General features: G+C 35.6%; 1 protein-coding gene across 7 annotated transcripts in view; it reads left to right on the top strand.

The window, feature by feature from the left end:
- The window catches only part of LOC145292018 (golgin subfamily A member 1-like), a 250,205-nt gene that overhangs the window by 184,872 nt on the left and 47,277 nt on the right, over nucleotides 1-18,056 (top strand). For 4 of the 7 annotated variants that reach the window (XM_080138020.1, XM_080138017.1, XM_080138015.1 and 1 more), the window contains one exon: nucleotides 13,754-13,906. The exons of the other annotated variants lie outside the window; for them this stretch is intronic. In XM_080138020.1, coding sequence (XP_079994146.1) covers nucleotides 13,754-13,906 — 153 coding nt within the window. The remainder of the gene's footprint in view (nucleotides 1-13,753; nucleotides 13,907-18,056) is intronic. 7 annotated transcript variants of the gene reach the window in all.

Genomic DNA, 18,056 nt, shown 5'->3' with positions numbered 1-18,056 from the left:
TATTATTTGAAACAAGATACAGAGAAAAGTGGTGACATAAGCTTGTCGGTCAGATATCGGTAGAATGCCATATTGCTGAGATTACTTGGCTCTCGATTAATATATTATTTGAAACAAGATACAGAGAAAAGTGGTGACATAAGCTTGTCGGTCAGATATCGGTAGAATGCCATATTGCTGAGATTACTTGGTCCTCGATTAATATATTATTTGAAACAAGATACAGAGAAAAGTGGTGACATAAGCTTGTCGGTCAGATATCGGTAGAATGCCATATTGCTGAGATTACTTGGCTCTCGATTAATATATTATTTGAAACAAGATACAGAGAAAAGTGGTGACATAAGCTTGTCGGTCAGATATCGGTAGAATGCCATATTGCTGAGATTACTTGGCTCTCGATTAATATATTATTTGAAACAAGATACAGAGAAAAGTGGTGACATAAGCTTGTCGGTCAGATATCGGTAGAATGCCATATTGCTGAGATTACTTGGCTCTCGATTAATATATTATTTGAAACAAGATACAGAGAAAAGTGGTGACATAAGCTTGTCGGTCAGATATCGGTAGAATGCCATATTGCTGAGATTACTTGGTCCTCGATTAATATATTATTTGAAACAAGATACAGAGAAAAGTGGTGACATAAGCTTGTCGGTCAGATATCGGTAGAATGCCATATTGCTGAGATTACTTGGCTCTCGATTAATATATTATTTGAAACAAGATACAGAGAAAAGTGGTGACATAAGCTTGTCGGTCAGATATCGGTAGAATGCCATATTGCTGAGATTACTTGGCTCTCGATTAATATATTATTTGAAACAAGATACAGAGAAAAGTGGTGACATAAGCTTGTCGGTCAGATATCGGTAGAATGCCATATTGCTGAGATTACTTGGTCCTCGATTAATATATTATTTGAAACAAGATACAGAGAAAAGTGGTGACATAAGCTTGTCGGTCAGATATCGGTAGAATGCCATATTGCTGAGATTACTTGGCTCTCGATTAATATATTATTTGAAACAAGATACAGAGAAAAGTGGTGATATAAGCTTGTCGGTCAGATATCGGTAGAATGCCATATTGCTGAGATTACTTGGCTCTCGATTAATATATTATTTGAAACAAGATACAGAGAAAAGTGGTGACATAAGCTTGTCGGTCAGATATCGGTAGAATGCCATATTGCTGAGATTACTTGGCTCTCGATTAATATATTATTTGAAACAAGATACAGAGAAAAGTGGTGACATAAGCTTGTCGGTCAGATATCGGTAGAATGCCATATTGCTGAGATTACTTGGCTCTCGATTAATATATTATTTGAAACAAGATACAGAGAAAAGTGGTGACATAAGCTTGTCGGTCAGATATCGGTAGAATGCCATATTGCTGAGATTACTTGGCTCTCGATTAATATATTATTTGAAACAAGATACAGAGAAAAGTGGTGACATAAGCTTGTCGGTCAGATATCGGTAGAATGCCATATTGCTGAGATTACTTGGCTCTCGATTAATATATTATTTGAAACAAGATACAGAGAAAAGTGGTGACATAAGCTTGTCGGTCAGATATCGGTAGAATGCCATATTGCTGAGATTACTTGGCTCTCGATTAATATATTATTTGAAACAAGATACAGAGAAAAGTGGTGACATAAGCTTGTCGGTCAGATATCGGTAGAATGCCATATTGCTGAGATTACTTGGCTCTCGATTAATATATTATTTGAAACAAGATACAGAGAAAAGTGGTGACATAAGCTTGTCGGTCAGATATCGGTAGAATGCCATATTGCTGAGATTACTTGGCTCTCGATTAATATATTATTTGAAACAAGATACAGAGAAAAGTGGTGACATAAGCTTGTCGGTCAGATATCGGTAGAATGCCATATTGCTGAGATTACTTGGCTCTCGATTAATATATTATTTGAAACAAGATACAGAGAAAAGTGGTGACATAAGCTTGTCGGTCAGATATCGGTAGAATGCCATATTGCTGAGATTACTTGGCTCTCGATTAATATATTATTTGAAACAAGATACAGAGAAAAGTGGTGACATAAGCTTGTCGGTCAGATATCGGTAGAATGCCATATTGCTGAGATTACTTGGCTCTCGATTAATATATTATTTGAAACAAGATACAGAGAAAAGTGGTGACATAAGCTTGTCGGTCAGATATCGGTAGAATGCCATATTGCTGAGATTACTTGGTCCTCGATTAATATATTATTTGAAACAAGATACAGAGAAAAGTGGTGACATAAGCTTGTCGGTCAGATATCGGTAGAATGCCATATTGCTGAGATTACTTGGCTCTCGATTAATATATTATTTGAAACAAGATACAGAGAAAAGTGGTGACATAAGCTTGTCGGTCAGATATCGGTAGAATGCCATATTGCTGAGATTACTTGGCTCTCGATTAATATATTATTTGAAACAAGATACAGAGAAAAGTGGTGACATAAGCTTGTCGGTCAGATATCGGTAGAATGCCATATTGCTGAGATTACTTGGCTCTCGATTAATATATTATTTGAAACAAGATACAGAGAAAAGTGGTGACATAAGCTTGTCGGTCAGATATCGGTAGAATGCCATATTGCTGAGATTACTTGGTCCTCGATTAATATATTATTTGAAACAAGATACAGAGAAAAGTGGTGACATAAGCTTGTCGGTCAGATATCGGTAGAATGCCATATTGCTGAGATTACTTGGCTCTCGATTAATATATTATTTGAAACAAGATACAGAGAAAAGTGGTGACATAAGCTTGTCGGTCAGATATCGGTAGAATGCCATATTGCTGAGATTACTTGGCTCTCGATTAATATATTATTTGAAACAAGATACAGAGAAAAGTGGTGACATAAGCTTGTCGGTCAGATATCGGTAGAATGCCATATTGCTGAGATTACTTGGTCCTCGATTAATATATTATTTGAAACAAGATACAGAGAAAAGTGGTGACATAAGCTTGTCGGTCAGATATCGGTAGAATGCCATATTGCTGAGATTACTTGGCTCTCGATTAATATATTATTTGAAACAAGATACAGAGAAAAGTGGTGACATAAGCTTGTCGGTCAGATATCGGTAGAATGCCATATTGCTGAGATTACTTGGTCCTCGATTAATATATTATTTGAAACAAGATACAGAGAAAAGTGGTGACATAAGCTTGTCGGTCAGATATCGGTAGAATGCCATATTGCTGAGATTACTTGGTCCTCGATTAATATATTATTTGAAACAAGATACAGAGAAAAGTGGTGACATAAGCTTGTCGGTCAGATATCGGTAGAATGCCATATTGCTGAGATTACTTGGCTCTCGATTAATATATTATTTGAAACAAGATACAGAGAAAAGTGGTGACATAAGCTTGTCGGTCAGATATCGGTAGAATGCCATATTGCTGAGATTACTTGGCTCTCGATTAATATATTATTTTGAAACAAGATACAGAGAAAAGTAGTGACATAAGCTTGTCGGTCAGATATCGGTAGAATGCCATATTGCTGAGATTACTTGGCTCTCGATTAATATATTATTTGAAACAAGATACAGAGAAAAGTGGTGACATAAGCTTGTCGGTCAGATATCGGTAGAATGCCATATTGCTGAGATTACTTGGCTCTCGATTAATATATTATTTGAAACAAGATACAGAGAAAAGTGGTGACATAAGCTTGTCGGTCAGATATCGGTAGAATGCCATATTGCTGAGATTACTTGGTCCTCGATTAATATATTATTTGAAACAAGATACAGAGAAAAGTGGTGACATAAGCTTGTCGGTCAGATATCGGTAGAATGCCATATTGCTGAGATTACTTGGCTCTCGATTAATATATTATTTGAAACAAGATACAGAGAAAAGTGGTGACATAAGCTTGTCGGTCAGATATCGGTAGAATGCCATATTGCTGAGATTACTTGGTCCTCGATTAATATATTATTTGAAACAAGATACAGAGAAAAGTGGTGACATAAGCTTGTCGGTCAGATATCGGTAGAATGCCATATTGCTGAGATTACTTGGCTCTCGATTAATATATTATTTGAAACAAGATACAGAGAAAAGTGGTGACATAAGCTTGTCGGTCAGATATCGGTAGAATGCCATATTGCTGAGATTACTTGGCTCTCGATTAATATATTATTTGAAACAAGATACAGAGAAAAGTGGTGACATAAGCTTGTCGGTCAGATATCGGTAGAATGCCATATTGCTGAGATTACTTGGCTCTCGATTAATATATTATTTGAAACAAGATACAGAGAAAAGTGGTGACATAAGCTTGTCGGTCAGATATCGGTAGAATGCCATATTGCTGAGATTACTTGGCTCTCTATTAATATATTATTTGAAACAAGATACAGAGAAAAGTGGTGACATAAGCTTGTCGGTCAGATATCGGTAGAATGCCATATTGCTGAGATTACTTGGTCCTCGATTAATATATTATTTGAAACAAGATACAGAGAAAAGTGGTGACATAAGCTTGTCGGTCAGATATCGGTAGAATGCCATATTGCTGAGATTACTTGGCTCTCGATTAATATATTATTTGAAACAAGATACAGAGAAAAGTGGTGACATAAGCTTGTCGGTCAGATATCGGTAGAATGCCATATTGCTGAGATTACTTGGCTCTCGATTAATATATTATTTGAAACAAGATACAGAGAAAAGTGGTGACATAAGCTTGTCGGTCAGATATCGGTAGAATGCCATATTGCTGAGATTACTTGGCTCTCGATTAATATATTATTTGAAACAAGATACAGAGAAAAGTGGTGACATAAGCTTGTCGGTCAGATATCGGTAGAATGCCATATTGCTGAGATTACTTGGCTCTCGATTAATATATTATTTAAAACAAGATACAGAGAAAAGTGGTGACATAAGCTTGTCGGTCAGATATCGGTAGAATGCCATATTGCTGAGATTACTTGGCTCTCGATTAATATATTATTTGAAACAAGATACAGAGAAAAGTGGTGACATAAGCTTGTCGGTCAGATATCGGTAGAATGCCATATTGCTGAGATTACTTGGCTCTCGATTAATATATTATTTGAAACAAGATACAGAGAAAAGTGGTGACATAAGCTTGTCGGTCAGATATCGGTAGAATGCCATATTGCTGAGATTACTTGGCTCTCGATTAATATATTATTTGAAACAAGATACAGAGAAAAGTGGTGACATAAGCTTGTCGGTCAGATATCGGTAGAATGCCATATTGCTGAGATTACTTGGCTCTCGATTAATATATTATTTGAAACAAGATACAGAGAAAAGTGGTGACATAAGCTTGTCGGTCAGATATCGGTAGAATGCCATATTGCTGAGATTACTTGGTCCTCGATTAATATATTATTTGAAACAAGATACAGAGAAAAGTGGTGACATAAGCTTGTCGGTCAGATATCGGTAGAATGCCATATTGCTGAGATTACTTGGCTCTCGATTAATATATTATTTGAAACAAGATACAGAGAAAAGTGGTGACATAAGCTTGTCGGTCAGATATCGGTAGAATGCCATATTGCTGAGATTACTTGGTCCTCGATTAATATATTATTTGAAACAAGATACAGAGAAAAGTGGTGACATAAGCTTGTCGGTCAGATATCGGTAGAATGCCATATTGCTGAGATTACTTGGTCCTCGATTAATATATTATTTGAAACAAGATACAGAGAAAAGTGGTGACATAAGCTTGTCGGTCAGATATCGGTAGAATGCCATATTGCTGAGATTACTTGGCTCTCGATTAATATATTATTTGAAACAAGATACAGAGAAAAGTGGTGACATAAGCTTGTCGGTCAGATATCGGTAGAATGCCATATTGCTGAGATTACTTGGTCCTCGATTAATATATTATTTGAAACAAGATACAGAGAAAAGTGGTGACATAAGCTTGTCGGTCAGATATCGGTAGAATGCCATATTGCTGAGATTACTTGGCTCTCGATTAATATATTATTTGAAACAAGATACAGAGAAAAGTGGTGACATAAGCTTGTCGGTCAGATATCGGTAGAATGCCATATTGCTGAGATTACTTGGCTCTCGATTAATATATTATTTGAAACAAGATACAAAGAAAAGTGGTGACATAAGCTTGTCGGTCAGATATCGGTAGAATGCCATATTGCTGAGATTACTTGGTCCTCGATTAATATATTATTTGAAACAAGATACAGAGAAAAGTGGTGACATAAGCTTGTCGGTCAGATATCGGTAGAATGCCATATTGCTGAGATTACTTGGCTCTCGATTAATATATTATTTGAAACAAGATACAGAGAAAAGTGGTGACATAAGCTTGTCGGTCAGATATCGGTAGAATGCCATATTGCTGAGATTACTTGGTCCTCGATTAATATATTATTTGAAACAAGATACAGAGAAAAGTGGTGACATAAGCTTGTCGGTCAGATATCGGTAGAATGCCATATTGCTGAGATTACTTGGCTCTCGATTAATATATTATTTGAAACAAGATACAGAGAAAAGTGGTGACATAAGCTTGTCGGTCAGATATCGGTAGAATGCCATATTGCTGAGATTACTTGGCTCTCGATTAATATATTATTTGAAACAAGATACAGAGAAAAGTTGTGACATAAGCTTGTCGGTCAGATATCGGTAGAATGCCATATTGCTGAGATTACTTGGCTCTCGATTAATATATTATTTGAAACAAGATACAGAGAAAAGTGGTGACATAAGCTTGTCGGTCAGATATCGGTAGAATGCCATATTGCTGAGATTACTTGGCTCTCGATTAATATATTATTTGAAACAAGATACAGAGAAAAGTGGTGACATAAGCTTGTCGGTCAGATATCGGTAGAATGCCATATTGCTGAGATTACTTGGCTCTCGATTAATATATTATTTGAAACAAGATACAGAGAAAAGTGGTGACATAAGCTTGTCGGTCAGATATCGGTAGAATGCCATATTGCTGAGATTACTTGGCTCTCGATTAATATATTATTTGAAACAAGATACAGAGAAAAGTGGTGACATAAGCTTGTCGGTCAGATATCGGTAGAATGCCATATTGCTGAGATTACTTGGCTCTCGATTAATATATTATTTGAAACAAGATACAGAGAAAAGTGGTGACATAAGCTTGTCGGTCAGATATCGGTAGAATGCCATATTGCTGAGATTACTTGGCTCTCGATTAATATATTATTTGAAACAAGATACAGAGAAAAGTGGTGACATAAGCTTGTCGGTCAGATATCGGTAGAATGCCATATTGCTGAGATTACTTGGCTCTCGATTAATATATTATTTGAAACAAGATACAGAGAAAAGTGGTGACATAAGCTTGTCGGTCAGATATCGGTAGAATGCCATATTGCTGAGATTACTTGGCTCTCGATTAATATATTATTTGAAACAAGATACAGAGAAAAGTGGTGACATAAGCTTGTCGGTCAGATATCGGTAGAATGCCATATTGCTGAGATTACTTGGCTCTCGATTAATATATTATTTGAAACAAGATACAGAGAAAAGTGGTGACATAAGCTTGTCGGTCAGATATCGGTAGAATGCCATATTGCTGAGATTACTTGGCTCTCGATTAATATATTATTTGAAACAAGATACAGAGAAAAGTGGTGACATAAGCTTGTCGGTCAGATATCGGTAGAATGCCATATTGCTGAGATTACTTGGTCCTCGATTAATATATTATTTGAAACAAGATACAGAGAAAAGTGGTGACATAAGCTTGTCGGTCAGATATCGGTAGAATGCCATATTGCTGAGATTACTTGGCTCTCGATTAATATATTATTTGAAACAAGATACAGAGAAAAGTGGTGACATAAGCTTGTCGGTCAGATATCGGTAGAATGCCATATTGCTGAGATTACTTGGCCATCGATTAATATATTATTTGAAACAAGATACAGAGAAAAGTGGTGACATAAGCTTGTCGGTCAGATATCGGTAGAATGCCATATTGCTGAGATTACTTGGTCCTCGATTAATATATTATTTGAAACAAGATACAGAGAAAAGTGGTGACATAAGCTTGTCGGTCAGATATCGGTAGAATGCCATATTGCTGAGATTACTTGGCTCTCGATTAATATATTATTTGAAACAAGATACAGAGAAAAGTGGTGACATAAGCTTGTCGGTCAGATATCGGTAGAATGCCATATTGCTGAGATTACTTGGTCCTCGATTAATATATTATTTGAAACAAGATACAGAGAAAAGTGGTGACATAAGCTTGTCGGTCAGATATCGGTAGAATGCCATATTGCTGAGATTACTTGGCTCTCGATTAATATATTATTTGAAACAAGATACAGAGAAAAGTGGTGACATAAGCTTGTCGGTCAGATATCGGTAGAATGCCATATTGCTGAGATTACTTGGCTCTCGATTAATATATTATTTGAAACAAGATACAGAGAAAAGTGGTGACATAAGCTTGTCGGTCAGATATCGGTAGAATGCCATATTGCTGAGATTACTTGGTCCTCGATTAATATATTATTTGAAACAAGATACAGAGAAAAGTGGTGACATAAGCTTGTCGGTCAGATATCGGTAGAATGCCATATTGCTGAGATTACTTGGCTCTCGATTAATATATTATTTGAAACAAGATACAGAGAAAAGTGGTGACATAAGCTTGTCGGTCAGATATCGGTAGAATGCCATATTGCTGAGATTACTTGGTCCTCGATTAATATATTATTTGAAACAAGATACAGAGAAAAGTGGTGACATAAGCTTGTCGGTCAGATATCGGTAGAATGCCATATTGCTGAGATTACTTGGCTCTCGATTAATATATTATTTGAAACAAGATACAGAGAAAAGTGGTGACATAAGCTTGTCGGTCAGATATCGGTAGAATGCCATATTGCTGAGATTACTTGGCTCTCGATTAATATATTATTTGAAACAAGATACAGAGAAAAGTGGTGACATAAGCTTGTCGGTCAGATATCGGTAGAATGCCATATTGCTGAGATTACTTGGCTCTCGATTAATATATTATTTGAAACAAGATACAGAGAAAAGTGGTGACATAAGCTTGTCGGTCAGATATCGGTAGAATGCCATATTGCTGAGATTACTTGGCTCTCGATTAATATATTATTTGAAACAAGATACAGAGAAAAGTGGTGACATAAGCTTGTCGGTCAGATATCGGTAGAATGCCATATTGCTGAGATTACTTGGCTCTCGATTAATATATTATTTGAAACAAGATACAGAGAAAAGTGGTGACATAAGCTTGTCGGTCAGATATCGGTAGAATGCCATATTGCTGAGATTACTTGGCTCTCGATTAATATATTATTTGAAACAAGATACAGAGAAAAGTTGTGACATAAGCTTGTCGGTCAGATATCGGTAGAATGCCATATTGCTGAGATTACTTGGCTCTCGATTAATATATTATTTGAAACAAGATACAGAGAAAAGTGGTGACATAAGCTTGTCGGTCAGATATCGGTAGAATGCCATATTGCTGAGATTACTTGGCTCTCGATTAATATATTATTTGAAACAAGATACAGAGAAAAGTGGTGACATAAGCTTGTCGGTCAGATATCGGTAGAATGCCATATTGCTGAGATTACTTGGCTCTCGATTAATATATTATTTGAAACAAGATACAGAGAAAAGTGGTGACATAAGCTTGTCGGTCAGATATCGGTAGAATGCCATATTGCTGAGATTACTTGGCTCTCGATTAATATATTATTTGAAACAAGATACAGAGAAAAGTGGTGACATAAGCTTGTCGGTCAGATATCGGTAGAATGCCATATTGCTGAGATTACTTGGCTCTCGATTAATATATTATTTGAAACAAGATACAGAGAAAAGTGGTGACATAAGCTTGTCGGTCAGATATCGGTAGAATGCCATATTGCTGAGATTACTTGGCTCTCGATTAATATATTATTTGAAACAAGATACAGAGAAAAGTGGTGACATAAGCTTGTCGGTCAGATATCGGTAGAATGCCATATTGCTGAGATTACTTGGCTCTCGATTAATATATTATTTGAAACAAGATACAGAGAAAAGTGGTGACATAAGCTTGTCGGTCAGATATCGGTAGAATGCCATATTGCTGAGATTACTTGGCTCTCGATTAATATATTATTTGAAACAAGATACAGAGAAAAGTGGTGACATAAGCTTGTCGGTCAGATATCGGTAGAATGCCATATTGCTGAGATTACTTGGCTCTCGATTAATATATTATTTGAAACAAGATACAGAGAAAAGTGGTGACATAAGCTTGTCGGTCAGATATCGGTAGAATGCCATATTGCTGAGATTACTTGGTCCTCGATTAATATATTATTTGAAACAAGATACAGAGAAAAGTGGTTTATTTTACCTTTGCTTTTTTGTTATTTTATTGCCATTTATTTCAGTTTTTATGAGATTGGTTTATGCATTGGAAATGTAACTTTAGAGCTACTTTTCATATTGCAATTATTAAAATGTTGACCACCAAAAACGCAATGAAGCACAGAAATTAGAAACCTGTGATTCTGGAAAATCACAATAGTGTAGTAAATAATAGGCAATAGACAATTCCCCCACTATCCTATAATCATGTGGTTGTTTGCATAGCAACCAAAAAGGCTAACATACTTGCCAGTCAGTTTGCCTCAAACTCCACATTGGACCCAGCAAACCACTCCCTCCCTGACTTTCCTTTGCGGACAGATGCCACACTAGATGATCTGAACATCACCTCTTCTCAAGTACATGTTGTCATAAAAAACCTAGACACCTCAAAAGCATATGGACCCGATCTCATCCTGGCTGTGCTATTAAAAAAAAAATGCTCTGCAGTCCTCTCCAAACTATACAACAAATGCCTTAATGAATTATATACTATTCGCAACATATATACCATTCACTGGACAAAGCGGGGGAGAGCAGAGCGGTAGCTCTAGATATATCTAAGGCTTTTGACAGGGTATGGCACAAGGGTCTCCTCAGGAAAATTAAATCATACGGTATCACTGGTAGAATACTTAACATAATTAAATCCTTCTTAGATAAGAGAAAAATCCAGGTTGTTCTCGACGGTCGTACATCTAAACAGTGTGATATAAATGCGGGAGTGCCTCAGGGATCTATCCTTGGACCTCTATTGTTCCTAATATTTATTAATGACCTCCCCAACAAAACTGCCTCTGAGATGAGTATATATGCTGATAACACTACACTATAACAGGCATGACAGGAAAACAAACGAACACATATCTAAAGAAATGGCAAAAATACTAGCGGATGACCTCCAATCTGTAGTGGAATGGGGGCATAAATGGATGGTCACATTCAATGCTGCCAAGACTAAACTGGTTTCCTTCAATAATTACAAGAAACCTTCTCCGCTACCAATAGTAATGGCCAGTGACTCCCTGTCTGAGAGTACATCTTTCAAACTGCTTGGCCTAACGTTCACAGGAAACATGAGTTGGAACAATTATATTGAAAGCATTGCCAGGGCCGCTGTGAAAAAGGTAGGCTCTCTCTACCGTGCTAGAAAACTGCTGACACCTGAAAGTATCCTGTACCTCTATAAGGCCACCATTCGCCCATGTATGGAGTATTGTTGTCACATTTGGGCCGGTGCATCTGCTACTACTCTCTCGCTTCTAGACAAGGTTCAAAAAAGAGTCGCCAATCTGATAGGCCCTGAACTGGCATCTAAGCTTCAGCCTCTGTCCCATCGACGAAACGTTGCATCCCTCTGCCTGTTCTACAAGTATTTTAACGGTGAATGCTCTGACGAACTGCAGACACTTGTGCCCCCACGACGTAGACACCCTCGACAAACCCGACAGGCAGCTAAATCCCACCCCCACACAGTAGAGATCCCTAGATGTAAAAGATCTTTCTACTCCAGTAGTTTCTTCTCCAGAACCGCTAGACTCTTGAATTCCATTCCAAGTTCCTGCTTCCCTAACTGTACTGACATGCAGCAGTTCAAGTGCAACGTGAACCGACATCTTGCTGCCCAAATCCCAACATAGTGCCCCAGTAGTTGCTGCCCCTGATAGTAGCCCCCTACACCAAAGTGGCAATACGTCTTGTTTGGAATGAAAATGTAATAAAAATAATTTAAAAAATCTTGCTTTCCTGACTGCTGGAAAACTGCTTCTGTAGTACCAGTTTACAAGAATTTTGGTGAAAGAACTGACTGATTAAATTATCACCTCATTAGCCTCCTCTCACTTTCTGCCAAAATATTTGAGTCCATAATTAATCAAGCTCTAGTTATTCACCTTACAGCTGCTAAACTTCTGACTGACCAACAATATTGATTTAGACAAGCTCGTTCTACAGCAGATATCCTTACTGTAATCTCTGAATGTATATACCATACACTGGACAAAGCAGGTGAAGTTAGAGCGGTAGCCCTAGATATATCTAAAGCTTTTGACGGGATTTGGCATGATGGTCTTCTCAGAAAAATCAGATCTTACGGTACCACTGGATGAATACTGAACATAACTAAATCCTTCTAAAATAAGAGAAGAATCCAGGTTGTTCTCGACGGTCGTACATCTAAACAATATGATATAAATTTGGGAGTACCTCAGGCGTCTGCCCTTGGACCTTTATTGTTCTTAATATTCATAAATGACCACCCTGATAAAATTGTCTCTGAGATGGGTATATTGGCTGATAAGACCATGCTCTATAACATGCACGAGGGGGAAAACTAATGAACACATATCTACGGAAATGGCAAAAACACTAAAGGAAGACCTCCAATCTGTAGTGGAATGGGGACAAAAATGGATGGTCATATTCAATGTAGCCAAAACTAAGCTTGTTTCCTTCAATAATTACAAAAAACTTTCTCAACCAACAACAGCTATGACTAAAGATACATTACCTGAAATACTTCTTTCAAACTTCGGCCTAACGTTTACAGGGAACATTAGCTGAAACAGATACATTGAGAGCATTGCCAAGGCTGCTGCAAAGAAGGTGAGCTCTCTCTCCACCATGCTAGAAAGCTACTTATGCCTGAAAGTATCCTGTACCTCTACAAGGCCACCATTCGCCCATGTATGGAGTATTGTTGTCACATTTGCCCATGTTGTCACATTTGCCCATGTTGTCACATTTGGGCTTGTGCATCTGCTACTAGTATCTCGCTCCTAGATAGGGTTCAAAATAGTCGCCAACCTGATAGGTCCTAAACTGTCATCTAGGCTTCAACCTCTGTCCCATCGACGTAATGTTGCATCCCTCTGCCTGCTCTACAAGTATTTTAATGGTGAAATCTCCGACAAACTGCAAACCCTTGTACCCACTTGACGTAAATATCCCTGACAAACCTGACAATCAGCAAAATCCCACCCTTACACAATAGAGATCCATAAATGTAAGAAAGCCTTTTACTCTAATAGTTTCTTCCCCAGAACTGCTAGATTTTAGAACTCCCTTCAGAGTACCTGCTTTCCCAACTATACTGACATGCAGAAGTTCAAATGTAATGTGAATGGACATCTCGCTGCTCAACTCTCTACAACTTTTGTCCCTGGTAGTAGCCCTCTACATCAAAGTGGCACTGTGCCTTATTTGGGGTGAAAATGGAATTTAAAAACAAATTTTTTAAATCAAGCAAAGCTCCGAGAATGTGATTTCTTTATTTTGTTTTCCTCTTTTCTAGAAACAGACACAAGAATTATTATTACAGCAACTGAAATTGGACCATGCCAATATGGAAACTCATTTGCTTAATAAGATAACTGCCCTTGAATCTGAAATATCAAACGAAATTGCCTCAAAGGAAACAGTCAGACTTTCTTCAGAACAGACTATAGTGAGTTCATTATGAAATTCTTTATTTTATTATTTATATATATATATATATATAGAAAAATTAATAATACTAGATTAAATATTCATCAATTCAATAAGGTAGCAATACACATGAAAAAATTGAAATAGCTTAAAATATTTCAATATTGATATACATAGAAAGAGCTTGATGAGCTAAGAAAAAATCTTTTTAAATTTTTTAAATCCAATTAAAATTAAGGAAGTTATGACTATTTTTGTGCCTCACACGTTTGGATATTTTCCCCTCTTTAAGACCATATGCATTTCGTCACATTTTTTACACTACTTTTTCAGTAAAAGTGTTATATCTTTGTTAAAACAGAAGATTAAACAATGAAATTTACCATATAAGTGTATTTTTGTACAAGGAATCAGAATATGCGACTGAAAATCTCCCAAAGTTCATGGTTTCCAGATAATCTGCAGTAAATGTGCATAAATATGCTGCAATTCCTTAAAAATGCCATGTATCCATAAACAGAAAAGAAGTTGGAGAAGTCAAAGTTGAATTGTAATGTGCTTTATGTACAAAAAACTTGAATTTAAACATAGGACCATTTAAAAATGAATATATTGCAATATTTCTTTGGTATTATTGTAGGTTAACACCTTCTGTTTAACCCCACCCAACCCCTTCTGACCACCCCTCCAAAATGTGATTCTACCTTTTTAGGCAATTATGTATGAAATGCCATGAAAAACTTTAATGAAAGATAAACAAATTATTTTAGAATTTAATGTAAAATAATTCCCCATTACAGGTCATTCTAGCGTTTTAGGGCAGTTAACTGGATTGTTTTTTATGGAAAATAAATCCTGTATACTTTTTGTTTTATTTTTTTAAGACGATTATGTGTGGTTTTAAGAGGGTTTCTATGCAATGAGAATATGGGGAGGGTTGCCATTCGGACTTTGAATTAATTGTAGGGCTAAGGAAAATTATGTGTGAACATACTAAAGACTTGACAGAAACAAAAACAATATTAGAGGGGGGGGCGGTTAGTTTCGCAAAAATTCAATGTAAAATAATTCACCATTTCCAGCATTTTAGGACAGTTAACCAATTTATTTTTTATGTGCATTTTTCTTTAAGGAAGGATCTATTTTTTTGTTTGTTTTAGATACTTGTATGTGGCTTAGAGAGGTATTTTGTTGCGGGGGTTGCCACTCGAACTTAGTGTTATTGTTAGGGTTAAAGAGTTTTTTAGAAGAAGACTTGCCACACATAACTTTAGTAGGTGGGTTGCTAACAGTATTTTGTTTTACTATTTATTTTTAAGTCATTATCAAGACTTAAAATATTTAAGTTTCAACTAACTGGCATTTGTCTTGTCCTCAGAAAATGCTCAACAGTCAACACTATTTGTGCATTTGTATTACTTGCCATAGAGGTACGAAAAAGTTGTCCAAAAAATAAAAAATTAAAAAAATAAAATTATAACAAATAAATGTTATGCAAAGCATGTTTTTATTTAATGTAACATGTTTATTCAGCTCGAAAAACATATAGTGCTTACCGATGTATTGGAAAGTTAAAAATGGCGGCCGACTATCTCTTTCACACAGTAAGTTTGGGAAAATGAGTTAAAAATAAAAAAAATAGACAAAATACTGTTAAAAACCCGCCGAATATATATCTGCCTATGTCACGGTAACATATATTGAGTGAGTTTCTAAAAGTATTTTGTCTGGTTTTTTATTTATAACTCATTTTCCCAAACTTACCGCCTCAAAAAGAGTCGGCCACCATTTTAAATTTTCAAATGCATCGGTAAACACTATGTTTTTCGAGCTGAATAAACATGTTACATTAAATATAAACACTAAAAACATATCCAGTTAGGTAGAAAAGTAACTTATCTTGCCTTTGATAACATTTATTTGTTATATATTTGTTTTTTGACAACTTTTTCAAATTTATGTGTATAGTAAATCAAACGAGATTTTCATACATCTTTTGATTTTGAAAAAAACATTTGTGGCTGTTCACAGTAGAACATTGTTTTTATTCGCTGTTCAATAAAAGTGCATGCAAGCTATATATCTACAAAAGTTTACTTTGTTTTTTTAACCATGTTTTTATTTTGACCAGAAATGTGAGAAATTATAATGGATACATAATGCCGAATTGGTTGGGATTGTTGTTATTATACATTCTGAAAACCGAATAATTCTAAACTAATGTTATTCTGATAACAAAATAGCTCTAATTAAACATATCAGAACATTTATATTCATATTTTCATGTTTTTCTTAATTCGTTCGTGAATAAAAATTAAAGAACGCGTGTTGTTTATACTATGACTAATACTACAACTGCTGCAGTGCTGCTGCTACTAATATTAATTTATCTGACCAAACTCGAAAAAAAATTTTTCGGGTAGGTTCTTTTAAATTATTATCAATTACCGCGGTTCTACTCAACATAAAATAATACTTTTAATTGATAAAGATAGTAAAAAGAATGATTTATTTACTAGTGGGTGTCTGAGGAAATTTTTTTTCAAAATGTTTGATACTCGTCATATTAAAGTCTTATTTTTAACACAACAAAAAAAAGAAATGGTTAAAAATATTTCGGACACTTGACAGTATTAAGATTAACACCTCTTCTGATTGGTTCCCAAATTTCATGACAAAATTCTTCATACAATCACGGTACGGGCCTTTAGAAAACAGGGAGGGTCATTATAAAACCTTACCGAAAATGCCATTTTATGACGTTCACATTTTTATCACTTTATTTGCTTAAAACTCTTAAAATATATAATGTACATTCATATTTATTAATTCATTTGAAAGTATATTAATTTCCGAACAAAACAGTAGTAATTTGAAGACTTGAAGTGCTTTGGTTTGAAAAATATGGCTATTTTAGTAGAACTACCTTGAAATCTGTGATTATCCAAAGCGTTTTTTTCATCCGTGTGTATTGCTAAATAAGGTAAATACATGAATAGATGTGGGAATAAATGCTCTTTATACCTAGGCATTTTGAAACCAGGAGAGGAGGTACGCTAGGAAACAAATAGGTAGGTAATGAACAAGAAATGTGATGACTAGCGATTGGCACATCAGGGCAGGGGTATAGGAGAATCTTGGGTATTGGGTAAATAGTATAGAGTTGAAGGGAGGAGAAACTAAGGAGCAATTGTGATGAAGGTGATGTAAGCCAAACTGGTATAATTACATAATGGATGTATGCAGCCTGGGATAGGATTAAAGGGTTTGGTGTTTTGCCATGATGTGCTAGAGGATGTGAATTCAATATGGGCTATGAGCTGATATATAATTAAATCCAAGAAAAAACAGAAGTGATGGGTGATAATGGTAAAATTAAGGAATAGGAGGATCGCTTGATTTAGGTCAGTGTCTCTAAACTAAAGAGGATGGGTAACGCCACCCTAGTCATTTATTTCACTCATTGAATTGATAATATATGCACTATTAATATATACTTTTGTATTGTCAATTTTTGGTCCCCTGACAAAAAAGTAAATTTTTGTCAGAACGGATTTTCCAGAGTAAATTTGGTTGCCTCTCTATGGGGCATTATAGAGGTAAAATTGTTCTCAAATCATTCATTCACTCGCACTTTTCTCAATAAACACACTTTGAATTTTTAAAAATAATTTTGCACAAATATTTAGGGTGAAAGTAAATTTTTAAAAATAATTTTGCACAAATATTTAGGGTGAAAGTAAATTTTTAAAAATAATTTTGCACAAATATTTAGGGTGAAAGTAAATTTTTCACTCGTGGAGGGGGATCTGGCATGCTCAGTTCTTTCTTGTATCCAAGCTCCATCTCATATTTTTATTAGCACAATACGTCTCCACTGAAAGAATTTTCTAATTCCTCTTTGATTCACTCGTATACATATACGTGTTGAAGCAATTAATCAGAATTGGAAAATTTTTAGCCTAATTCTTGATTCCAAAATGATTCTTGGATATTTTTCTTGACAATAAAAAAAGTGAAATAAACACAAATTTATTTGTTAGAAACTGTTCATTTGCAACATAAGACTAAGGCCATGGGGATGGGTTATAAATCAAACTCCCAGATTTAACATTGATTCTTAGAGTCTAATTTATTTGTTTTATTGGTACATTACTGTAAACATCCCT

The sequence above is a fragment of the Euprymna scolopes genome, chromosome 13 (genome assembly GCF_053919585.1).
Source record: "Euprymna scolopes isolate OS-2025 chromosome 13, ASM5391958v1, whole genome shotgun sequence".
Classification (NCBI taxonomy): Eukaryota; Metazoa; Mollusca; class Cephalopoda; order Sepiida; family Sepiolidae; genus Euprymna; species Euprymna scolopes.
Note: the sequence above shows the minus strand (reverse complement) of the source record. Positions and strands in the feature narration are given on the sequence as shown.